The sequence below is a fragment of the Lasioglossum baleicum genome, chromosome 14 (genome assembly GCF_051020765.1).
Source record: "Lasioglossum baleicum chromosome 14, iyLasBale1, whole genome shotgun sequence".
Taxonomy (NCBI): domain Eukaryota; kingdom Metazoa; phylum Arthropoda; class Insecta; order Hymenoptera; family Halictidae; genus Lasioglossum; species Lasioglossum baleicum.
Window position 1 is genome coordinate 2,796,680 of NC_134942.1, and position 27,152 is coordinate 2,823,831.

The 27,152-nt window shown below is 40.0% G+C and overlaps 1 protein-coding gene across 14 annotated transcripts in view; it reads left to right on the top strand.

Annotated features, from left to right (window-relative positions):
* Positions 1-623: 623 nt before the first annotated feature.
* The window catches only part of LOC143215783 (venom dipeptidyl peptidase 4), a 357,851-nt gene continuing 331,322 nt past the window's right edge, over positions 624-27,152 (top strand). For 2 of the 14 annotated variants that reach the window (XM_076438229.1, XM_076438234.1), the window contains exons 1-2: positions 624-860; positions 1,664-1,748. In XM_076438229.1, coding sequence (XP_076294344.1) covers positions 1,743-1,748 — 6 coding nt within the window. In that variant the 5' untranslated portion in view covers positions 624-860; positions 1,664-1,742. Of the gene's footprint in view, positions 8,494-27,152 lie in introns of all 14 variants that reach the window. The other 12 variants (XM_076438225.1, XM_076438228.1, XM_076438220.1 and 9 more) reach the window with 12 other exon arrangements.

The following is a 27,152-nucleotide window of genomic DNA, read 5'->3' on the forward strand; positions in this document are numbered from 1 at the left end:
GTCATCCACAGCTGATCAACGTGGTACTGAACGTGCTAAGAACCAACTAGCAAAGACCTATGAATTCCTCCATCCTGAAGGACATTTCCTTCAACCGCACATTGCAAAACCCATTACCGTCTCCCGGTTGCAAGGTAGATCCAACTTGAAAGAAAGAATACTGTCATCCACAGCTGACCAACGTGGTACTCAATGTTCTAAGAGAGCGAACTAGCAAAGACCCTGCGAATTCCTTCGTCCTCAAGGACACTTCCTTGAACCGCAAAACCCATTACCGCCTCCTGATTGCTAGATAGCTGCAAGGGAAGTGCAAGGGGGAACCGTGGATTAAAAAAAGAATAAGGTAGATGCGCTGGAGAGGAGCCGGTACGCAGAAACGAGGGTTGACAAGCGCAAGGTTGTCGTACTTTCCGCCGCGTTCGTTCGCCCCTTTTCGATTTAGTTGACCGCCAACGTGCCAGCTCTCTCTCGGTGCTCGGATGCATTCAACAGGTACCTATACAATCGATGTGTGTTCGCGCGGCGCGGTGGTATTCCCCGTCGGGCACTCTTGTTGTGTTGGTATCAGTGATCCGCGCTTCCTTCGAAGAGACGCTTGCGCCGGTAAGGCAGACCCTGTGCCGTTCCATGGCCACCGGTTCGTTATTAGTACGCCGCCGGCCGTCGAAGCTGGACGATCTTTCGTCGCGGATCCGATCCAAACCGGATCGCGTTAAGTTTTGTTTACGTGACCGGGACACTTTTTCCCCGACCGTGGCTGCACAGTGAAATCAACCGGATCCTCTTTCTGTGCCCCCCTTTTTCGGTTACTCTCTCCCGGGACGACCGTCACACGTTGCCGAACTGTGCGTCGTGCTTTAGTGAGAATTTTTCGTTTTATATCTTTTCTATTTTTGTGGACTGCTCAATCCTCTGTTCTGCGAGACGGAACGTTTTCGCGGTCTCTATCAGTGAGAATTTTTCGTTTTAGAAGGTCCTCTATGGTTTGCGGATGTGCCCTCTGTTTCCGTTTAACGTGCTCGGTTTTCGATAGTTTTCGCTTGTCCTATCAGTCAGAATTTTATTTTTAAAATATACCATATACACTTTGTGGACGTTCTCTTTTCTGTTTTCGGGGTCTGTCAGTAAGAATTTTTCTTTTTAGAGTATCGTCTATGGTTTGCCGATGTCCTCCTTTTTTGTCTGACCTGCTCGGGTTTCAATAGTTTTGTGCGAGTGACACTTTTTCGCCTCAGGCCTCAGAATTTTATTTTTAAAATATATATCATATACACTTTGCGGACGTCCTCTGTTTTGTTTCGCGAGTCCTGGTTTTGCCGAATAGCTTCGCGCAACGGGACTCTTTCGAACATGATCTGTCAATGGGAATTTTTCTTTTTACATACCTTCTATGTTCTGTGAACGTCCTCTTTCTTTCTGCTCGTGTGTTGTTGCATAGTTGGGGGGACACTTTTGAACACGTCTGTCACGGAGAATTTTTCTTTTTAAAATATATTACATATGCATTTTGTGGACGTCCCTTTGCCTGTTCGATGTGTTCGCGTTTTATTGGAACATTTCCAGGCATGATCTGTCAGCGAGAGTTTTCTTTTCTTTAGAATACCTTCTCCATTTTGTGAATGTACACCTTCTTCGTTTGACGTATCCGAGTTCTGTTGATCAGTTTTGAGTGAGGGACATTCTCGGGCATGTTCGGGCCAAGTGAATAGTTGCTTCGTTGTTTCGTTGGGGAATGCTCGCTGATGTTGGTGAGTAACTCCTTCCGGAAATGGTACTTGTTCTATTGATGGTGTTTGGAGGGGTCTTTGATTGATGTTTTGTCTTATGGGGTAGTCTTCTTAGAAGGTCGTAGTGAGGGTGATGATGATCGTGTCGCGAAAGATCGGTGGGCTTTTTGAGTGGTACAGATGAATGATTTCGAGTTGGAGCTTTCTTTCTTGTAACGGTGAATTGATCCTCTTGTGGGAGAGCATTTCAGGCCAATTTCGATAGTGAACGTTCATCAGCGATATTAGTCTCCACGTGTACTTTGACTGTACATGTGTATATCGTCACAGAAAATCGAAATTTTGAACAACGACACGTGGAACGTTGATTCTGTTTTTAAATCGGAATGATTTTCAAGAATATTTATTTTAAAGAGAACGTGATCCTATGGCAGTGCACAAATATGTTTGAATGATCCAAAAAATTTCAAAATCAGAGTGGACGCAGGAAATGGCAACCATGTAATCACGTGGGAACGCGGAGAAACGATGTGCAAAGATTATCGTGTCACAAGTCAACAATTGTGCGAAAGATAATTTCGTGCAGTCTGAACCCTGCAGAAAGAGATAACATTTGCTCAATTAAAACGGTCTCTCGAATTAGTAAGATCAATTCTTCAAACACTGGAGTCGACAGTAGAAAAATTTTCCTACAATCTATCGAGTAAACTAAATTTTCCGAAAAACAAGGATCACCACTATAAAAATTTTCCTGCAATCTGTTAAGAAACTAAATTTTCCAAAAAACTAGGATCACCACTATAAAAATTTTTCTGCAATCTGTTAAGAAACTAAATTTTCCAAACACTAGGGTCATCACTACAAAAATTTTCCTTCAATCTGTTAAGAAATTAAATTTTTCAAACACTAGGACCAGCTCTATAAGAATTTTCCTACAAACTGTTAAGTAAACTAAATTTTCCAAACACTAGGGGGGATCACCACTATCAAAAAACTAAATAAAATATAAACTAAATGTAATTGCGATTTACTATGATGTAATAAGGTCACAACTTCATCCAGCTTTTGTAATAATTTGATCACAATGTATGCTGAAATAAAGAAAGGTGTATTTCCAAAAAATAATTCCAAGAATTGTTAAATAAAAAATTGAGGACTCGATCATCTGACCAGGTAGTATGAAATAAATTGATTATGTTTGCGATTAAATCGAGAACCAACGTGTTCAAGAATACTTGATCTCCTGATGGAGATAAATGGAACAGAAATTCCTCAGAAAAATTAAGGAATGAGGTCCGCGGAGAAAATTTGGCGCACAGTTCGCTCGCGAGAGTTGAACGACCGTTTAGGATCGCTAGATGTAAATCAGCTTCGATATTCCTCGTTCCGGGCGTTATTGCAATTTTCCTGCGCAGCGATATATTTAAATATTCGAAGAAATGGCGCGGCGGCGAGGTTAGGTACCGCGGAAGAGAAATCGTGCCGCCGCCGACGAGCGTACGCTATTCGTATACAAATTTAACGAAGCACGTTGAAGTTTACCAAGCGACGTTTCGCAATCGCCGAAGACACCGATACTCTCTCGCGTCCCTGTCCCTGTACGTTTCTTGAACGCAAATCCACCGTGTCAGGCAGGCTTTTCTCTTTCTTCCGTTTTTCTTCCGTTTTTCTTCCGCGTTTCTCTTCTTCCCTTTTTCCCTTTCGGAACGTCCCCGTGCTCCCTCACGCCCACCCCCGCCGCCGTGTATCATTTATTAACTCGTTCCTCGTTTTCCGTTAGCTGTTCGTGCTCTGTTCGAGGCATGACGCGTACCAGACATACCAATAAATCCCCAAATTACCACGAGAACGATTAGTTTTTTCGCTCGAATATATTTTTATATTCGTATCAGTCCTCGATTCGGGATGTGGCGCGATCACCCGTCCAATTAAAAACGGAAACTCTTTCATTTAGATGGAAAATGAAACGATTTCGACGTACGTCTGTGCGTATATGTTTAAATTCGAATCAGATTGCTGGAATAAAAATACGGATTTATAAATAGAGCTGTCGTTCATGTTTTATTTTCAGACGAAGGCAGGTTAGTTAAGAGTTGATACAAACGAACTATAAATTTGTATTTTACAGTCACTGGAATTGTAAGAATTATAGGAAGTAGTTAAATAAATTGTTTTATTGGTCCACACATTTTAAAATTAACATTTAGTCTGCTAAATCAAAAGACATATTTTTAAATAATGAATTGCAGAAAAGATGTCGATCCAAATGGTCTAAGTAAATGGGGGTTCGGTCTGTTCATTTTATAATTGTTGATATCACAAGAATACTTGAAGTGGTTAAATAAATTGTTTTATGTGCATATATATTTTTGAATTAGCATTTTTAGTCTGCTCAATAAAAGGACATATTTAAAAACTGCATTGTCCCCAAACTTTTAAATAATGCATTGCAGAAAAGCTTTCGATCAAAATAGTCTAACTAAATGGGTTCGGTGTATTCATTTTATAATTGTTGATATCACAAGAATACTTGAAGCGGTTAAATAAAATGCTCTATCGACACACATTCCGCAGCAAGAGTCGCTTAAAAATGGAGACAGATTTACTCTGTAACAAATACACGCGCAGATGCATTTTTAAATTAGAATTTAGTCTGCCGGATGAAAACAACAAATTTTCGGACAGCGATGTTTCGAAATTCTTGCATGACAAATTTTCTAGATGAGAATTAAAACAAATGGGGATGTACACTTTTTATTTCAGCGGGCCGTAGATTTGCTGGCGCGCATGCTGCGATAAAAGTCACTTGACATTTACCATCGTATTTTTTGGAATTTAGTTAGAAAATTGAATACGATTCGCAATCGACTATCCCATTGTTAAAAAATATCGCCAGGAAGCGGACCAAGTAATAACCGGGAAGTTTTAAAATTTGGTTAAACGAAAATTGAGATTGATTCTCGTCGCGTCGGTTGCAGCCGGGCGAAATATGGGAAGAATTTTTCATATCAACATAACAAAATTTCTATACGAGAAAGAGGAAGGAAAATACGGGCTAATTGGTCGCAATTAAAAACGCGTTCGCGCGAGTGATTTTACTAATGGTTACTAACAAATCATTAAAAAGACCAGGAACGTCCTATAATACTGTCGACAACGCGTTGAAATTGTTGATAGAAATCGAGCTAATAATCTAGAATTCATTAAGCTCAAAAATTAATTCCATCGCAAATTAACTGTGTGCTTGTATAATAACGATAACACACTCCCCTTCGTTGAAAACTCCGAATCCGAGTCGAGTGGCAACAAAAATAAATCCACCAGTCAATTAATACGTGTCGAAAGCTAATTCGATCCCGGACAAATGTAAAAGGGCAGGTGTTCCCGAGAACGATTCTTAATGAACACTCGTTGCATTCGAAACGAAAAACCCTTGTGTATATTTGCAATAAAAAACACGGAAAATATGGCTGCGAAACGAATTAACACGTTCGATACCGGCGCAGCGTGTTCACGTATAGCCACGATTTTATTGTAAAGCAAATCCAATTATTATTGCTCATGTCGTTATGCAATATGATAGTCCATAGCATGGTCTAGGAGAAAATACAGTGGGTGTAAAAATTGATCGCCCTTTAAAGTTGGGTAACTTTCTAAATTAAAAATATAAAAATATAAAAGAACTGTAAAAAAGTTTTAAGAAATGCCTTTTTTACTTTGGCATGTATCCTTGTAAATTATAATTTTTGGAAAATCTTATTTGCATATCATTTCGTAAACCAATGCTTCTGATTGATTATAAAAAAATCAGGTCGATTGGTACAATTATAAAAAAGATAATATAGTATTAGTATAATAGAATATTATGAATAGACGGTGGTTCATTATGCGTAATAAAAACTGTCTGCATTGATTCCAGGAAACAAGGACCATGCAGGAATTTTCCTTTTTGTTTAATAATTTTAATTAGAATTGGCACGAGGAGATTTTTCTGTTTGTTTAATAATTTTAACAAGTTGCAAGTGACGTGAGATTTTTCCGTTTGTTTAATAATTTTAACAAGTTTCAACTGACATGTGTACATACAATTTTTCCGTTGTTTTTACTGTCTTGTATATCAATATCAACTCTTGATAACATTTGAAAAGTTAATTTATTCCTTTAATCATTTCAATGTACACTAATAATTGTAAATGATTTAAACCTTTCAATTGTATTAAATCACACCTACATTCTCCTCGTAAATGCATATCCACCAATACTAATGATGATATTATTAACACTAAATCTACGAACCATCAAAAGTGACTAATGTGAATGGCATTATAAGAATAACAAGATTAAATTTATTTATATTCTGTGCGAGTTTTACTATAATATTATATATACTGGAGGCAAAAAATGTATTCAATCAATTCCCATGAAAACACCTTTACAATCTCAATAATTGTCAAATAAAAAATCTAAAATGGGTCATTTGACCCCTCGTGGTAGGTTTAGTGTTGAAACAATTGTCGGAACAAACAGAGTTGGGCAAAAATTTTACATAAATAAAAATTTCGAATGAAGTGGGTTCAAAACCCACTTGGAAAAAGCCCACTTTATTCGAAATTTTTACTTAAATAAACATTTTTGACCAACTCTGGGAACAAACGCTAGTCGAGAACACATCAAGAACGAGAAATGTTCGAATCTCGTTCGCGAAAGACGCAATTCGCGAGATCGTTGACGGCTTATCTGCATTATCGTCGCCAAAATAAAAAAAAGGCAGAAAAATGATTTATTATCATTCGGAGCAAAAGTCAATCCCGCGTTGGCTTGTTAAATAAAAAAAGGCGGTCGCGATAGCCGGTGCTTGGATTAATCAAAAGATGCACATGTGTTGATGAAATTCTCAGAAAATGTATTTTAAAAATTTTCAATATACATAGGCCCACATGAAAAAGTTGTGAACAACAATTTCACTATTTTCTCTGTATTTCCGAAGAATTGCAACTTTTTCGAAATTTTTTCTCCACGTCTTGTAGTAAACTAATTGCTCTAAAAAACAGCCAAGTATATTCGAATGTTAAAAAAGTTATAGTCCTTTTTTTACGTTATGTTACGGGTGCGATTAACATCACATTCGAATTTCAAAATCGAATTAGATTGCGTGTTACACAGCGAATTGGCCAGGTGAGGATTTTGGAAAAAAGTGGTGCTATTTTTGTGCGACTATCGTTGAGCATTCCGTGTCTGCGAGATCGCAGCCGACGATTTAATCCGACGCGCGAGCCGCGAGGATTAAAAAAATGATTACGCGATCAGCGAAGCCGACAACGCAAGCTAAATCCTTTAAATCCGCTAACAATTAGCGAGCAACGGGAGACGCGATTATTAGAAAATCTCTTTGATAACGTGAGGCTGCTTCAGGCATTTTTGCGCGCGGTTTTTGCTCGAAACCTTTTCATTATTAAAGTGGCTGCGCTGCAAGTTTTGCGTCAATACGATTGGACGTTTCGTTGGCACATTGTGTAATGTACAAACGATTTTCTTAAAATGAGGACGCAGGGACCATTTATTTAGTGTAGTTTCGGGAATCTTTACGGACACTTGTGGCAGTTTTAATTTTACATGAAATGTTTGACAAAGTCCAGCAAGATCTTCATTTTCCTCGAAAATAAAAATATTTTCTATCAACTTCAATTTCACTATTGTCTCGCGATACTGACCTTTGCACGTGTGGTAAAATGTTTAACACAGTCCATAAAGATTATCATTCTCTTCGAGCTACGAGAGATACCAATAAAGTAAAAATATTTTTCATCAATTTCGAGTTCGAGAAATCAGCTTGAAGATTATTGTCTCGCGACACTGAACTTTGCACCTAAAATACATTTCGCCAGAGGAAAAGGTTAAGAAGACAAACAAATGGATTGTTGGGATGATTTGCAAGGAGCGCGAGCGCATTAGCGGAAGATAATCTTTAATTTACGTTGGTACGCCTCGAGAACCGATTCGCGTTAATTATCATAAAGCTGAAAAGGCTGGGAAGCATCCAACGACAGAGAAAGAGAAAGTAAGAGCGAGAAAGAGAGAGAGAGAGAGAGAGAGAGAGAGCGTAAAAGAGAGGAAAAAGCGGGGTAAAGGAAAAGAAAAGAAAGTAATTTAGAAGTTCTGTGATTAATGAAGTAATTCGTTCCGAGTAAGAAGTTGTATTTCATTTCGTCCGACTTCCGTTCTTTGGCCTGAAATAATCTCCGCGGAAGAGGAGAATTATGCGATGATTGTGACGAAAGGAGAGGAGGGGAGAGGAGAGAAGAAGGGTAAAGGGGGTTAAGGTCCTTGTAAAAAGTGCAAATCTGCTCGATAAAGGCATGGAACACGTTTTTTTGCGGATTTATTTCGTCGAAAATAGACGATCTCCTTTCCAATTTTTTTCTTATTTTCGTGCACTTCTTCTCTCTCTCTCTCTCTCTCTCCTCATCGGTCCGGGATACACAGGGAATTCATTATCTTCCCCGGAGTGGATAGGATGAAGCGGTAATTAAAAGCAAACAATCTATCCCCTGATCCTCTATTTTTAGAACATTACTATTTCCGGAGTAGTTATTAAAAGAGGTGGTTAAAGTGGACGAGCTGGCGGGCAAGTGAGGGAAAAGAAGAGGAAATACGAGTGTTGGGGGACCTGCGATGTGCAGGAAAAAAAGTGTGTGTGTGCACCTGTTAATAAGAACGTGACCAGGGTAACCCGACGACGATGACGGAAGGCGGACCGAACATAAGTGTGAGTAACTCGACGGCACTTATTCTTCCTGCGATTTTAAATTAGCCCGGCTCAGCGGATTTTCAAATGTTGTTGCTTGCGATTATGAAACACGTAGGCGCACACGTGGAGGACTGAAATTCTTTCGTTTCAGTTCATTATAATTATATTAGATGAATTGCTACGCATATGGGTAACGTTCTCATTAAGCATTTGCGAAAGTGACGATTTAAACTAGAAACACACGAATACGATTACGTTTCATTGAACGACAAAGATATTTATACACTCCTCGAAAGAATTAAGGGATCACTCGTGCGAACCCGACAAATTGGTCCCACTTTACGTGATCATAACTCCGTCAAAAATTTCCGTATCGATATCGTTAAACAATGGTTTGAAAGCCTGAAACCTCTAGTTTCAGATGCTCTGTTTCAAATTGTTGCTATGTTGGTTTTTTACAAAGTTATAGCGAGATGAAGACAACATTGACGGTTAACAAAAATTTTGTGCAACTTTGGAACATCACACGGGGAGCAACAAATTTTTTTTTATAAATCGCGTTAATATCATTTGGAAGGGCCATCTTTCCTGTGTAAATTGTATGGTTGTTGAATATTGTGCGATTTTTTTTATGATCGAGTTTTTATGATTGAGTTATGATCACGTAAAGTGGGAGCAATTTTTCGGGTTCGCACAAGTGATCCCTTAATTCTTTTCAGGAGTGTAGATGACTTTATAGATGAAAATTAAAGGAGATTAAATTTTCAATTTATATCGATTGAAGCATCTAGGAACAATCTAAACATCCACAATGTGTAGACGATCATCTAATATCTAGATCTAAATACTTTTATCATTTTTACGGAAATAGGTTTATGATTAATGAATAAATCAAAGCAGTAAAGACTGTCAACGACTCGTACAGATCGAGCTAAATATTCATTGTTTCTAACACTATAATCTCGAACACACTGAAACAAATGAGCACACCGAAAGTGTCCTTTCAATTCGACGATAGTATTCGACACTGCACATTTTCCACGTAAAACGAAGAGAATTCTCGACCAAATGAAACAAATTAGGATTAGGACACGTTCGAAGAGGAAGACCAAACGACGTTAAAATGACGCAAGAAGTCTCGCACAAAAGTCCTTTCTCCAGATAAAATTGCGTTTGGAACAACAATCTACGCCAACATCCTAGTGCTAGTAAAATTAAAAGACAGTTCGAACCAGTCCAGAGTGGAACCCATTTCAAAGTTCGACCACAACTCGCAGTTTCCCCGTAGTGCTTCGGTTCTCCATATCCTTCAACCAGGATGTTGACTTCAGCCCCGACGCGTCTCAACTTCTTGCTGTCCGTTCGTTCGTTGTCGTTCGCTCTTTATTCCCGGAAATCTGTTTCTCTCTTGAACCTCGAGTTTTTTCTCTGGGTTTCCCACCCTCTCTCCTCCTCCTCCTCCTCTCTCCTTCCCACTCTCCTTCTAGGTTTCCCCGCGAGCCACTAGCAATCCCCCAAACCGGTTTTTCTAGGTTTTACGTCCGCGAGTGTGCCGCACAGTCCGTGCACGTTTTTCCTCCTTCGAGTCTTCCCTCGCAGGTATCTCTTTGTCTCTCGCAGAGATTGAGATTGAATAATTGAAAGGCACCGAGTGGGAGAGAGGAGAGAGGGAACACGCGAGTCCATTTTTCCTGGGTCTTCCGCGGAATTAGCGGCGCGGTGTCCCGAGTCGAGCGCAATCTTAATTACGTCGGATTTATTATTGAAACGTGTTTCTTTACCCGTTTATCCCGGACCGGACTGGGTCTGATTGTTTCGAGATATACACTGAACCCCGTCGACAAAAAATTTATTCACATTTTTATTACAATTTCTCATTCGCCAAAGGTGAAAAGTGAAACTCAAACGAAATTTTTAAGGAAAGACTTAATAATAACTAAATTCTGTTGACTTAAATACTCCAGCATTTTTTGACAATTTTTATAAGCCATAAATGCATAAAGATCCGCAGTCTAGTAATAACACTAAACCTTAAAAGTAATTGGTACATGCTCCCTTGTAAAAACGACGAGATTGATTTTATTTAGACTTCGCGTGCTCTACTGAAGAGATCCATACAATCATTTCATTGTAAACTAAAAAATCTGGAACCGGTCATTTTGACCAGTACTGGTAGGTTCAGTGTTAAAAAACGAACTGAACCTGAAATACCTTCGTGTTCGCAATGCGAAACAGTTGGGCTAGTTAACTGGGAACAGTGTGTTAATCATCGTTGCGCCGAACAAATGAGCATAAACGCAATTCGGCACGAGGTTATCCGCGCCCCTGGGAGTGTCCATTATCGCGGATGAAAATAATATTCGCGTAAATACATACGAGCAAGGTCCGAACGGTTATCCTTTTAGCTGGTCGCGTTAAAATCGACACGCGGGTGCGCGATAGCAGTTTTTAATCCGCGGATAAACCAAAGGATCCGGGACAATCGGACGTTCGGTGATACCGTGGGCTCACGCGTGGGAAATTACCCAAGTCATTTCCGGAATTTAACAGGGCCGTAAGTTCGAGCCGAACGAGTGGTTAACGACCGGTCACGCGGTAGCATCGAAATCGTCGTTGATTTCGATCCTGGATTAAAACGGCTGCACGATCTTCGAGGAAAATGGAGCAAAGTGATATCAAGAGTGACGCTCGGTCAGAACATGAATTCAATCAATCAGTAATGAACACCTCCTCCATATAAATATTAGAATGATTGAAAACGTCTCGAAGACGTCGTGTCTGATCTAATTCGGATAGTCGAGGCTTCACTATATCGTGGATTAGGCAAACAATTATAGTTCGAACTGCATCGTGTGGGATATCATTTTAAACGGAAAAGAGCCGCCCGTGTGCCAGTGGAGGTTTCATAAATAAACAATCAAAAATAAGAAAGTTACGAACTAGCTCATCGGGAAGTTAGTTTAAAATCAGTTGCAAAATTTCTACCGAACAAACAGACAGACAGACAAACAGACGGACAAGAAAGCGAGGTAATAAAAACGTGGTAAAATAAGTAGAATCGAAAAAAAAATGTGGAACCCAGAAGTACCGAAGTTGACAGCGGGGAGGAAGTTGCCCGGGCCTGATAGTGGGGGGAACAGGTACACTGGTGGTGGGGATACTAATCGTGAAGCGGGGAAGAAGTTGCCTAGGCTTGCTCTACATAAATAAATAGCAAACACCATTTGATCGTAAACTCGTAGAGACAAGTAGAACGGAAAAATATGTAGAATATAAAAATATGTAGAACCCAGAAGTTTTAGCCGAAGTTCTGCCAAAGCAATCTTGCAAATGGAAAGGAACTGTCTCGGTAAAGTTCGTTTGTAGGTCGCGACAAGATTGTTGCAGCATTATCCGAGCGATCATTGCGATCGTGGCGAGGAACGAATGGTGACAGTGGAACCGGACGACGAAATTGTGTGTGTGTAGTTTGCGACGTTGCGAAACTTTTGGCAGAGGAGCGTACGGGATTTAGGTTTAGCCGCCTCTCCGGATCTCACGCGCATAGGCGGCGGCTTGGCCAAGTTTATAGGATAGCCGGGCGATACTATGCATCAGAAGTTTGTATCTCCTCGTCGATTCGTTACGGACGTGTCTAACTTCGTCCGTCAATAATTCAAAAGTTGATAACCGATAGTCACGCGAGACTGTCACGAAATGTCATGCCCGCTACACGTTTTTACGATCGAGTTCGATCGAGAGACGCGGCGAAGGTCGTCGAACAGGAAGTGCGAAGACTATGGTTGTCTCCCTTGGAATAACACAGCGGTCACGCGATATTTCGCCGGGGAGGACCTTGCCGGAAAGTTTCAGAATTTTAACAGAGAGGAATATACACTTTCCTGCTTCTGTTCATTTGGATAGCCTGCTTATTAATTTTAATAACGGGAAATAATTTATGTTTCCTCGTTGAGAGAGTTCATTTAACAATCTTCAACGACGCGAAACAATTTTTCTCCCGTCCAAGAGGATCTTCCGATCGCCTATTAATTTTAACGACGCTAAACAATTTCGTCGGTCGTTAAAAATATGTTCTTAACGACTCCGGATGCTTGGACGGAGCTCTTGATGATTCCAGTCACCACCGGTGGTTCAAAAATTGATTTTGTATGTTCGCTCGCCGTCGAGGCAGATGTAATATTGCAACCCTTGAAAATCTTTATACAAGTGAGAGATATTTCCTTCTTTTTATGAAAATTTCATAGATTACACGAATTTTACATAGCCATGAAATTTTACGACATAATTTCTTTTTCAACCTGTGTTAAAAACGTTTTTGGGCAAAGAGACACCGGAAATTTTTGTTCTGCTTCGTTCAGCTACATTTGCCACAAACGAATGACAAATTCGTCGCTAGAGGATTTAATGCATTTTCAATGAAGACGGGTGGTTAAAATTTGAAACAGTAGAGGGATTAAAATAATTTATAAAAACGAGTGGGTGAAATTTGAAATTGATTGAGATTATTTTCAACTGATTCTTCTAATTGATGTAATAATTTCGCATGAAAATCCGCGGTCGAACTTTTTGCATATTCCGACGACGCGACATGGCAGTTACAAATTACGACGTCTCGTTGGTTTTTAATTTCAACGGCGGCTGTGAAAAAAGCTGAGCTGCTCAGCCGTGACTGTAAAGTTGATACGATTGTGGTGGCGGCATAACAGTTGAGCGTGTATGGACGTAGTTTTCTAACGAGGTGTTTTCATTGGGGATAAACAGAATCCGCGGCCATTCATTATCGCTTTATCTAAACCTCGCGCGCCGGGTTCGAGTGCACTTCGCGTCGCCGCATGCCCTCTTGCACAATGGAACCGGCACGCAATTAGCCAAGTGTCGCTCTAATAAGGATTTGTAGGATAGGTTAGGTCAAGCTAAATCGGCCTGTTTGCCGTTAAACAGGTGGACGTCCTGCCACAGCCTCCTGTTTCGACTGTTGGCCTCGAGAGCTCGCATCATGATGAAGAGTGGCCTTTAAACCCATTCGCGCCGCTCAAAATTAGTTAACGTTGAATTTGAAGTGGTTCAGAGGACCCGCAACCGGAAATGCAGAACACTCCCGTCGCAATATCCACCATTTTCGCGAGAACTCGCAGAAATCTCCATTCTTACCGACGCGACGCGACGTTCACGTTATACTTTTTCCATTATGTTCTTCATGCGGCTTCACAAGGATCAAAGGAGTTACACAACTTTTTAATAGGCTTTTAATTTAATTCTTTAACCCTTTCGGTCACGAATTATTTATTCCTGGCAAAAAGAATCATGGCTTTGCCAAGCAGTTCTTCGAATGAAATTATGATTTTTCAGTTGTGTAAAATATCGTAGAGGACATGATCGTCATATTATTCAACCACATCTAAGCAAGATTGGATTTGTTGTTCCGAATGCCTCAAATGGCTCCATGAAACATCTACAGTGAAACTTCTTGCAGCATGGTAATGTTTAGAAGTAAATTAAGATTGCAAATGGTAAATAATCCCAATGAAGCGACGACAAGATCGGGAACAACTCTCGATGCAGCATTTGCAAGACATTTAGACAGAATTGAATCGTGAATAATTATATCATATTTTAGCTATCACACAAGCCAATTGTTTCAATGATAGAATCATAGAAAATCATAGAAAAACATAGAAAAAATAATAAACGATCAAAATTTGCGACGCAAAGAAGGAGAGCGTATGGGAATTGCTATGAACCATGTCTCTTTCTTCCCCATACGCCCTCCTTCTTCGCGTTATATTTTATTAAAGAGATTTAAATAAACAATTCAACTGTACCTGTCTACACTTTTAATTCTTTCTCATAAAATTTTTGTAAACAAAAAAACAAAATGTGCTGCGTCCATCCCGAAATTGCAAAATATAAAGCATGAGATATAAGATAAGAGATAAAGAGGAAGCGCTGGCGAAACTACAGACAGGTTTTGAAATTTATGCGGATACAAACGACGAAGCTATCCACGACGGGATCGCGTACCATCTCGAGGAACTGCCCCGGACATTGATATTGTTCATTTATTAAATTAGTTCAGCCGCATACAAAAGCGATTCTTTTTTTTCTCCCTCCGTGGCTCAGCTCTCATGGGGGTGGGGAGGTTGAAGTTTAATCGAATTTGTTTGTTAGAGAAAGTAAGACTCACGTTGAATTCGGAACCAATTCTTCGGGACTTCTTCCAGTTCGAACCGACCCGTCGCGCTCGTCCCCGGGAACTTAAATGAGGTTTTGTGACGGTGAATTTTGAGCCTGACTTTCGAAATCTTCCGTAGTCTCGCCGCTGCCGCCGTGGGTAACGAATTTAGCCGAGGTTTAATTCGATTCGCCGGCTATTTATTCGCCTTGGGAAACGTTCGGCTAGTTTTGTCGTTTAGGAAGAGCCGTCACGGACTGGCGTGACTTAACACTTAACAGGCGAATCATTTCGTGGTGAACACTTTTGATCACTTTTGATATGCATATTCATCCACTGGAGGAGGACTACAAAGCGATTCATTACCTCTTATCAAATTTAATATTCATTTGCCAGGTAATAAAATATGGATGAGCTCCCAATAATTTTGGTTCTACGACGTAGCGCGCCATTTTGGACGAGTAAGGTGCTCGGACAGATGCTTTGGTATTAAGCTGTCCAACGAAGGTATTCAACAGAAAGATTATTGTCAAACATTGCTCATTTATCCGTCCACCTCATTGTCGCTACTCGTGTGTTACGAGGATTCAGTTGTTGAAATGATATGGGGTTTCCTTTTTCGAGAAACTGTCTCTAATAGACTTGGAAACATTTTCTATCAAATTCTAAGTCGTCTAATTCATCTCGAGTTTGGAAAGAAACGAATGTTTCAGAAGTTCATCCAATTTATCTCGAATAGTAATTTTTAACAAATCTTCTATAAAGTGCCCTGAACAATTTTCATCGATTTTTGTCAGTCGCGTGGAACTTGTATGACGAAATAAAAATAGTAAATGAATGCAATAGCACCTAAAAATGATGTCTGACAATGTACAAAATACAAGATATAATTTAAATACGTTTCTTTCCATTTTTACATGGTGAGAATCGAGAATATGCAGATTAATTGAGCTGTTGCTCTTAAAAAATGAATTTAAACTTGAACTGAGCTCTGTACAGCGAATGAAAATGGCGTTCGCATTAGCGAAGCATCACCCACACTTGGAGGTGAGAAGTTCGATTCGGTGGGTCGTAATTATACCGTTAGAATGCGAGGAATCCAAGGACAGTATGCTTTCTAGTTGATGCAACGAGGTCACGAGTTACCCGTGGCCCGCGAATCCAGGATTAAAATATGTAGCAAGTTCGTAAAACTAGACTGATTATGAAAAGGAATTTCCATTGTAAATTCTGTTTATCTTAACTTCCGAGTTCTGGCTCCGCTTACGGTGTTCTCGGTGGCCTGGAGCAGAAGCAAGAGAGGTAGCGAAAGAGCGCGCTCGCGCGCGCGAGAGAGAGAGAGAGAGAGAGAGAGAGAGAGAGAGTTCTGGTGAATTCCGTGCTGTTTATTTCCCTGCAGTAGTTCGTATCGCGTACGCAAGTAACGAAGCGGGGAATTTTATCGAAGAGAGCCAAGCGAAACGGTAAAAGCTATACAAAGTTGATGCGAGAACGAACTGAACGCGGCATAAAGCTATTTATCGTTCCGTTTGATCTTCAATTTTAAGACCGAACGGCCGGGAACACGGCTCTCTGTTTCAAGATCACGAGAGAGAGAGATCGAGAGAACAACGAGCCAACACCGACGCGGAATAAAAGTGTGTTTTTGCTTCGCGGAGTTGTTAGTGTGTTTATGGAATTAACCAAAATACAGGTTCGTTTTTCACCGGGATCAAACAAACAAACAAAAGTAACGGCGCTAATGCGTGTCTCGCTAAGAGAGCATTGCCGCGACGACGCAGTGTGTAATCATCCGAATAACAAATTTCTATTACCTTAATGCACGCAATTGTGTGTTGAACGGGGTGAATTCAAAATATACTCGCTTCTGAACAATATGAAGAAGCATTCTCAAGATGGAAAAACCAACGAGTAGCTAGTCCCGATTTTTTAGTTGTTCGTCCGGCCTTGGAAAAAAATCACGCGAACACATTTAAACCCTTTTCAGTCGGAGCTATTTAATGCAATACTTATACGTGTTGTAATTGATAATTAGACTGCGGATCTTTATGGAAAATAAAAAATGTTTGCGTGGATTGCAAGACAGAGGAGCGAGTTAAACAAAGAAGAAGAAAACGAGAAAACAATCCACTGATGACTTTAAATCTTTTTAATATGTTCACTGGTTTAAATTGTGCTTACCCATTTTTGTGATAAATGCATAAAATCTGCAATCTATTGATAATATACCAACACATGTATATCAACAATATCGTGAACAGTGGTACAGCAATTTTTAGTGGTTAAAATATTACCACGGCTGTTGTGTGTATCAAATTGTTTTGAAAATAAAAATGTTTAACGTCGAACACGATTTCCATCCATTCCACTACCTCTATCGCCAAACACAAGCAGATGAACCCTTCGATCAAATGTTGGTTGCGGAAATCCGTGAATTTTGGGAAATTTTTGCGGTCCTATTTTTATTTAAACAAATCAATCGAACTGACCAATTCCCAGCTTTTCTCTTTAATCGCATAACTTTCCGGTCAATGAAATTGCCAGCCTGCGGTTCGGTTCTAATATTTCTGTATCCGTTCCGCCGTAGCTGGAGCCCGAATTGGCAGGCTGAATCCCGAAAAACTGGTTTCGGGATTTTTAATCGTTGTCAGGCAAAAATTCAAACGTGGCCATCTGCCGGTAAAAAAGTTCCGGATCGCATGCAAATCTGATCGAGCAGGGTTGCCAACGCTGACTCTGAACCGTCCACTGGAAATGGCGGAAAGCACTTGTGCTAGAAAATTCGTTGGGGGTTAGGTTTAAAACTGGGCCGCATAGAGCGGTGGCTAAAGACGCGGACTTGTAAATGGAAATTCGAATAAGGGAGGTTACGTCGGGTTAGTTCACGCGCGACGTTTCTATTCCGGAAATTCCGTTTCGGAGGCAAATATTCCGGATATTTCACTGATAGACAGTTCAGCAAATAGTCTTACCGCCTTCGCGCACTCTCTTTCTCTCTCTCTCTCTCTCTCTCTCTCCCTCTCTTGCTGCTTCTCTTCCATTCTCCCTCTCTTGCCTGGTAGCTAGCTCCCAGATGGAGCAGCTACACCCGGATACATAAGCTTCGGGAGTCAGCCGTGGAGCTGTACAAGATGTTAAACTCAAGGAAGATGAAAGTACAAAGTCTGCTCGTGACGCGAGTTACTTCAAACGCCATGGCTTCAAGTTGGCTCGGTTGATGACAGCTTTGTTGAGCCGGGATCGGAAACTGCGTGCAAAAACAGGCCAGCGCACGAACCGAACCCCTACGAATTTGCGACACGACCAACCCCTCTCTCCCAAGCCGATGAATTTTAACCCTGTGGTGGGTAGTTTCTCGAAAATGGGTGGAGTTAATTCTAGAAATTTTCATGTCATCAATTAAACCAAGGTCTTTTCGTAAGCTAATGCTTGATCGAAAAGGTCACGGACCTAATGTACAACACCAGACTGCGGATTTTATGCATTTATGACAGGTGCAATTTGAAAGAATAAGAAGATTAATGGAATTCGAAAATGTAGATGCATTATTTCTAGGTTATAGAACTCATTAGAGAAATAAGAAATTTTCTACTTAGCTCTTGTATGGACAAGGAAGTCCCTAGAACAAGCATTGAATCGAGGAGACAGAGACAAAACGCGTCACGTGACTGGGCCGCGGGGAAAGCGTGGTGCATAGTGTCGTAGAAGGGGAAGATAGAGCGAGGACACAAGTCTTGCCCCGGGGACCTTTTTGTCATCTGACTACACTACATATAATCTCAAAACTTTAAATTTACTGGTCCAAGCATAAACAAAGGTGTCGACTCCACTACCACAAATATTTATTTTGCATCAATCTAATTATTTCATTGAATAGAACTTTATTTATAGTGAAGTCTTATAAAGTTCTGAAGGTCGAATAAATGATAGTGGCGTTCATGTCTCTTTTCTTCGCGTCTAGAATGTTCAGGGGCTTATTCACTATCAAGCATACAAGTATACAAGCATAATCACTCTATCAAACATGATTGATGAAATTCTGAATGACAAAGAATTTCTAATCACTGCAACCGCAAAATAAATAGTAGTGCAAGTGGTTGAGAATGGATTTTTCTACTACCTACAGGTATCGATCGGTCTCTATTAAAACACTTATATTTTTACCTCCACTAAAGTCGTAGTTCACTATTACATTATCGCATAAAGTAATATTCTTTATATAGAGCTGGGATAGAGTCGATTAACGAAAGTCGAGAGAAAGACGATCGTCGAAACGGTAGAAGGGAAGTCAGTGTTATCAATAACACTCGAGTCGCCGGTTCGAATTGAACGCTACGCCACTGAGTGTCTTACATAAAAGCCCCAGGAGGTACACGTACCAGCCTGTACATGTACATACGTGGCCCGGCACACATGCGCGCGTGTATATATGCAGCACTATTTCTTCGAATTTTGGGGTTCGTCCAAATTGGATCTCGCGTATTTAGTGAAACGACCACGACTCCGGAAGGAATTCGTGGGCTACGCGCGTTACACGTACACGGGGGTCGCGGTTCGTGCACGTGAACACCAGACTACAATAACAGCGAAAACGAATGACTATCCTGTTATTTTCTTCCCGCGAGAACCTCTCTATCCCGTAGTCTCTTCCGCTCTCTCCCTCTATCTATCTGTCTATGTGTAGCCCTCTCTTTATCTCGCTTTTCAGCAGTGATCTCTGCCCGGCCGTGAAGTAATTCCAAGTGATTCCGGAGTGTTTCCATCGAATTACCCGATCGTGCTTTCTTGTAAAGACGCGTCCACACTACGGTAGTGTTCCCTCTAGAGAATTCTTTCTCGAGAAGTTCTCGAGAAATTTTATAATTGGTTATTTCTCATTTCTCGAGAAATGACAAATGTTGAGAAATCAGGAACACTAAACTACGCAAAATTCCCAAGTTTGTCCCTGGTCGATAGGGTGTAGCCAGGCTTTTAAAAGTTATGATAGATATTATATCGCCGCCTGAGTGTAAGAACTAGGTAACTTGAAGTTTAGACATTTTGAGTTAAAGAAGAAATTAAGTAAAATTTAATGTAAAAACTGGGCAACCTGTCAAAGTAATGTACGACATCTAGTGAGCTCTGTTCAAAGTAGATAAAAAATAAATACAGATTTCTATTTATGTTAAGTTAAGTAACTTACTTAAGTAATAATTAATAATTAATTTCTATTTTACTCGAATTTGTTGCAATTCTAGTTATCAGAGAATTGGCTCGAATTTTATCCTCCCTTTTTCAGTGAAGGGGAATAGGGAAGCTAGAATTTCGATGTTCTGAAATTGCAAGATACCGAGATGTTTGCAAAAATCATTCGTAGTGATTCGTACCAGTGAATGTGATTTTAAGCAATTAATGTTTGACGAACTTAACCTCGGAAGTGAATAGTTAAATTAATAGTTAATGTTAATGGAAGTTGCGAATATTACTGCGGATATCCCTGAAGCTAGTAATTTCTACTTAATAATAATGTCTTTACTGATAATTAATCCTAAAATAAAAATAGACACTGTGTGAAAGCTTGCTTCTAATATTTCTAATCTACGATTATTGAGATTCTTCTCAACAGATTTTTCTCTCTGTATATACATTTAAAGAAATGGCTAAATTATTTTTATAAAGTAATGCAAAACAGTCAGTTTTAGTGTCGAGCAAACCTAGTGTTAAGTCAATGAAAACGTTCTCGCGTGGTGATCAAGCGCCTTTGTCTACTATTCTCTAACAGACCGAGAGTGTTCGATAAAGTATTTTTCGCAGCGAGCGTGTGGACGCGGCTTAATAATCCGTTTGTTTCGCTTTTGTTAATGGGAATGGCGGCCGAGTAATTGCCGGTTCGAGAGGAAAAACGCTGGATAACAGTGACGGTAGGGTGAAGGGACGAAGGGGGATGAAGAGGGCAAGGGAGGCCTCGCAACGTCGAAATGGACAAACAATTAGGCTTCCGGCAATCGAGAGAAACAACCGTGGTCTTCATTCTGCCTGGCGTCGCGTCGGCAAGAATACACCGGCGCGGCGGCCGGTTGCTGTTGTTCTCCGTTGTTTCGCGAGAGTGGACCGTAGCCGGACCGGTCCTGGACTGGTTCCGAGGATTCAAAGGGCTGGGTCAACCGGACATGAAGACTTCCCCCGTCGGAAGTTCGTTCTGGAGGAGTGTACCGTCTCTGCGCAGACTGCAGAAACTTCTCTCTGACGGAGCCGATTCACCTCTGTTTTGGATTCTTGAAGAAAGACCGACCGGACCGGCGAGTTTGCTTCTGGTATTATAAACAGCCGGCATGAGGACATGGGATGATAGCTCCGGGGGAACGTAGTTTGATGTTGTTTTATTGTGATACGACCGGTGACAGGCACCGGACTCTAGTTCTCTCAAGAAACACGCATCGATTCCTCGGGACTCTCTTTCCTCGCTCAGCGAATTTCTATCGGACTCGAGGAATTTCCAGCGTATCCGAAAATGAGGTTCATTCTCTCTTCGAATGTGATGGATGTTATCTTTTATGAATTTATTTTAATTGTGCATGATCGGACAAGATAACGCGCATCGGAACAGTGTGACGTTAATTGGAAACGCGAATGTAGTTGAACTCCTTTTATTCGAGAAAAGAAGTATTTCAGCTTGTAAAAGAACGGGATACCTGAAATGAAGCTATTACACTTAGCGCTGAATTTTTTAATTGGGACAGTTGACTTTTTCTTGGGAAATGCCTCAATTAAAATATTCCCTCTTCCTTTCATTCCATCTCGTTGGAAGCGATCAAACATTTCTATTTGCATGGAGGGATAATTGTTCGGAGCTAAGCTGAGTGAATGATAATTTGATTGGCAAGTAACAATTTAATGCGATGAAAACTCTGGTTTGATATGGCAAATGATAATTAATGATAATCTACTTTACTTTAATGCTCATTGTAATTGTCCATTTGGTAAAATTTACTGCGGGTCTTTATGCAGTTATGGCTTTTGAAAATCCTCAGAACATGCTAGGATATAAAATACAACAGAATTTAGTACGATTTTAATTTATTTCAGATCTTAAAAGCCTTCAAGTAAGGAAAGTAAGATTCTATTTTACTCCGCTTTCTTAAAATACGTCTACAAAAATTGAAAATTGCATAATCATCCGCAGTCTAGTCGTCATATTTTTAGTATACCTGTCTATGATAGGGGGTAGATATAATTTTAAAAAATTGTGGCTGTCAGATAATCAATTGTCAAGAATCTGTCGAAAGGATCTGTAATAGTTTGGAAGCTATGGCACCATTGGAAGTTAATTAGAAAGCTTCGCGAGATTGATAGAATAGAAAGTGCGCGAAACGTGGGTTTCGAAGATTCATCAGGAAGCTATTATCATGTTCGATGGAAAGGACTTCTCATTACAGCACTGAATGCTAGATCGTCCAGACGTATTTTCCCCATGAAAGCTATAAACTTTGAGAGTATATCTCTAGAAACTTGAACGTTTGAATATCAAGTAAATTTATCCACAGGTTGAACATCCAGAAAATTAATTATTTGGGAAGCACTGGGAAATACAAAACTGGAAAAATGTTCAGAACTTGGATTTTCTAAATGTTCTCCAATGTTCAAATTGTGAATTATCCTGTGGGAGCCAAATACATTTAAAATGTAGTAAAATGTTTCAGTCTTTAGATGAGACTCTTAACTTGAACTATTGCAACATAGAAGTACTCGAAGAATCCACAATTTAAACATTGGAGGTGTTGCATACTTAAAAGATAGACAATTTAAACAATCAAATTAATTTGGCTCGTAGAAAATCCACAGTTTGGACATGAGGAGAACCCTCATCGAGGAAATTTATCGAATCAATTCCCATGTAGGCAATTTCAATGATTGTAAGATGAAAAATACACAAAACCGGTCATTTGACCGGTAGTGGTGGGTTAACTTAAACAAATATTTGGCTCATAGAAAAATCCGCAAACCCAATATTCGAGTACTAAAACTGTTCAAGAAATGCAGAGTTTAAGCACTGAAGAACACGAACACTTAAAACTTGCCGACCCATTACAACATTGAATAATTTCGGTATCGAGAAACTTGGTAATGACAAACTGCCCTAGTAAACTCTTCAACAGCCAACCCTCGTGCGTCCTGGTGAACCTTTAACCCGGGTAACACTTGAGACAACGAGCACAAGCAAGGGCCAAGCCCATATACCCTTCATCAGTACCCAGCGAACGGCCGAGAGAGCCTGCTGCGACCAAAACTTTAGTTTGCGCGAAATGGTCGCGCACTTTTCATTTGCTCTCGGGTTCCGAGACACAGAGTACTTGGTCGGTCCATAAAGGAAAATGATAATCACTCTCGGCCGGTGGAAAAAGGACGGTCGCCAGTCGGCGTTAAGCCGATTCCTGTGTATCGGAAACCGATGGGGAAAAAATATATTTGCAGGTTCCTTTTGTGCTCCGGCGACCTAATTCCGGCGTCCAATTCGCGTTACTGTGCGCACACGATCGGCCCCAATACCTGTTATTTGTTCACCCTTATGATGTGCCGTTCCTCGATGACTTTTCCCCCCTTTAGAGATCAGCCTTTTATCCTTTCGCCTCCAAGATTCCAGCGAAAATACAGGAGGAATCAAATTTTATACACTGAACAATTTTGCACTGTTTGATCGGCAAATGTCTTTTAACTAGACCGTGGATTCTGTTAATCGCAATGAAAAAAATAATCGCACAAAAAAAGGTGGAAGGTTATGGCTGCGAACGTTATGGATTTCAATTAAAAACGAGTAGAAGTGGAATATCGGACGAATTTAATATTACTGGTGCATTATTGACAATCTATTAAAATTACCAAGAGAAGAAATGAATTGTTACGTAACTCCCTCATCTTGTAATCTATGCAGACAACTTTTATTTTGCATGAACAGATCGACTGTCTAGACATAATGCACGAACAAAATACAAAATAATGTCAAACGAATGTTTAAACGAATTTAAGGAAGTCAATAAGGAAATTCATGAAATTATAAACCGATAAACATTTCTGTTTTTATATTTTTAAAGTGCAATTGTCCCTGCTCTTCTCTACTATTAAATAATTCCTGATACAGTTAATATATTTATTTGACTCGTTCCTAAGATGTCGAGAGATGCTCACGATTGCTTGATCATTTCAAAGAATTGTGGACCGCAATCAGGCAGCGTTTAATATTATTACTGATCCTCGGGGTAGGTCTAGAAGCTCTCGATTGTTCGAAAGTCCTCGAGCATTGTCCTCTCGCGAGATAGATTGCTTTTAAACGAGATTCTGAGACGCGTTCGACATTCATAACAGCGTTTCTTCCGGTAATCGAGCGCGACAAAGAATCCCTCGACCGCTGTCAAGCTGTCCCGTCGGTTGATTTCAAGTATACCGATTGGAATTTCACGGGGAGACGGTATAAAGAAACTTTTTGAATATACAAGCATTACGACGGAAGCCCGGCCCAAAGAGGAAGTTAATTGATCGAGCTCGGGAAGGTTCGTTGACTTTTCAAACCGGAGAACGGCAGATCGTGTTTGCACTACCACTACTTCGTTATGGTTTAATCCTTCTGTACTTGCACCCCGAAGTGAATATATTTAAATATCGGTTGCACAAAATTGCACAAAATTTTTGTTAACCTTCAATGTTGTCTTCATCTTGCTATAATTTTGTACAAAACCAAAATAGCAACAATTTGAAACAAAGCATCCGAAACTAGAGGTTTCAGGCTTCCAAACCATTGTTTAACGATATCGATACGGCAATTTCTGACGGAGTTATGCTCACGTAAAATGGGAGCAATTTTTCGGGTTCGCACAAGTGAGCCTTCATTTCTTTTGAGGATTGTATCAGTTACAATTTGCTTCAGAATGAAAGGATAACGTAGAAATGTAAATATAAAAATTGCTAGCTTGATTTTTCTTGAAAATGTAGGAAGCAGAATTAAACGACAGATTACGAGTAAATAAGTCGTTTCACTCTCGCTTCACGAATCAGCTCACTCCAATTTAATTGTAATTCCTGCAGATCTTCCTCATTCGTATTTTAAACTCGTTTAAGAGGTCGCAGTTAAATCGTGAAAATTTTATACGAGTATAACGAAAACTAAATCCTGCAATATTAATTTCAGTTTCGAGATGGAAAATTACATTCGAAGATATATCTGGGGCTACAGAGGTTGAATTATCACAATTAGCCAATTCGGTTGGATCCTCGTGCACCGCTCACAGGAAACCGTGGTAGAAAAGGTTCAAATTTCATCGTCCTTCGCTGGCATAACATGTCCATTTTTTCTTTTAATAAAATTCAAGCAAAGAGCCCGTCAGTCAGCTTGATACGACGCGATATGCATCGGCCACAGAGATTCGAGCTGTCTCAGCGTTTTTCAGAACTGTTCTCCCCTTTTTCCCTCCCTCGCTGTTCCTCACACCCTGTTCCCTCCCTGGGTGGATCATAAAACCCGGGTCACTTCGCCCCGGGGGTCCTCATTTAACTTCTCATGGAGCAATCGAGCAATTCGAACGTAATAAAAAAGGCGGCAACTTTCCGTGCGACTTGAAAGCGAAACGGGTTACTAACTGGAATACGGCGAAGAAAATACGGGCCAGGGGTTGAATGCGATTGTGGAAGGGATGGAATCCGGCGAAAAAGGGAATCGAATCGAACCAACGATCGGTCAACAGTCCGCTCGAATTGCGAGAGATAGCAGAGACCCTGGCCAGGGTGGATAGGGTTTCAGAAAAAGTCGTGTCGACAAAACTAACTAACATTTAAAAAAAGTTTCTGTATGTGTATAGTCGGCATTCTATTCTCTAACAATCGTCGATCTTTTAAAACGGGAAATGTGTTTGAAAAATATTTTTTCTTGGACGGTATAGAATACTTCAACTAGAGACCACGGTTTTGGATGTGTATTGAGGAAACACGTATTCACGTGTTCACGTGTACTAATATATATCCGTATTTTAATCCGTGTACTTCTTTATACACGGGTACTGAAGTAAACGTGTACACGTGTATCGAAATACGCAGATAACACACGGGCACACGTTTATCAAAATACACGGATAATACACGTGTACCCGTATATTCATGTTCACAGTTATACGTGTATTATCCGTATATATCCGTATATTTTGATACACGTGGACACGTGTACTTGTGGACACGTGTACTTCAGTACACGTGTATCCGTGTATTAAACAGTATCCGGACTTCTGCACGGATATATTAATTACACGTGCACACGTGTATTTTCAATACACGTGAAATGGGTATCTCTAGTTTCAACCCTCCAATCTGTGAAAGGGGTTGTTAAGAATTTTCAGCCTAACAGATTCGCGGATTAGAGTTCTAATAGAGGACTCTAAACTGATAGTGCTATTTTTTAAATACGCCAATGCAATTCTTTAACCAATTCATCCTCTTATTCATCCATTAAAAATAACAATAAACACGTAGCGATACATTTTTGATAAACAAAAATCGGAGGATTCGACATTTTGAAAAGACTGACATTATTAATAGCAAAAGAAATTATTCTCCGGATTTTGCAATTTGTTAAAAGTGAGATTTTTCACGTCCAATAATTGTACCTATTGTATTTATGTGACGCACGAGCAAAGATAGAAGCGTGAAAAAATATCCGGCAGCCGGACACGTTAGTGAATGCGCCGTTGAAATTAAACGAACTCTGGAAATACAGTGGTGTTGTTCTTGCCGCAACGAAAATGGTCGAGCTTCATAAATTGCTTTTTTACATGTTTTACTAATTGTTGCTGAGGCTTCAGCCTGGAAATTCCAACAAATTGGTTCGATTGCAAAGCACGGCCACTCGATAGTGTTTAATCATCTATTTAATGAACGACAAAACATTTTATGTAGGTAAAAAGTGTCACTCATATTCATATTATGAAATGCATAAAATATATAATTGCAAGCTTGACGCAGTAAACGTATAAATACCGACCAGTCACGGTTCGTTTCTCGTTAAAAGAATACACATGTTCATTATTTTTCAATCACGTTCGAAACGTTCAGGAACACTCCACTCCGCGATTTTTTTCAATTTAAAATTCTGTTAATTGGATCTTGTAAATGCAATTTCACTGACGTGCAGCGCGAAAGTAATTTTTCGATTATTGGTACGTTCGTTACATTCGATGGTGTGCTCGATCAATGACGGAAAAAACATCTCATACTATATTTAAAATAATTCTGGACTAAATGTAGTTTATTATTAATTTAGCTGCGTCCAGTTTCCTGGAATATTTATTTTCTGTGTAATTATTTCTCGACAGCTTTCTAATATTTATTCGCCGAGATTATTCGCTAAACAAATAAATTATCCGAAAGTAGTGACGAGAAAAACAAGAAGCCATGTATTTACACCATTTTCTAAAAAATTCTAGAAAAAATCTGATTCTGGAGCATATCGAACACGTTCGACAATTTTCTCCGAATTTCCAGTTGCACG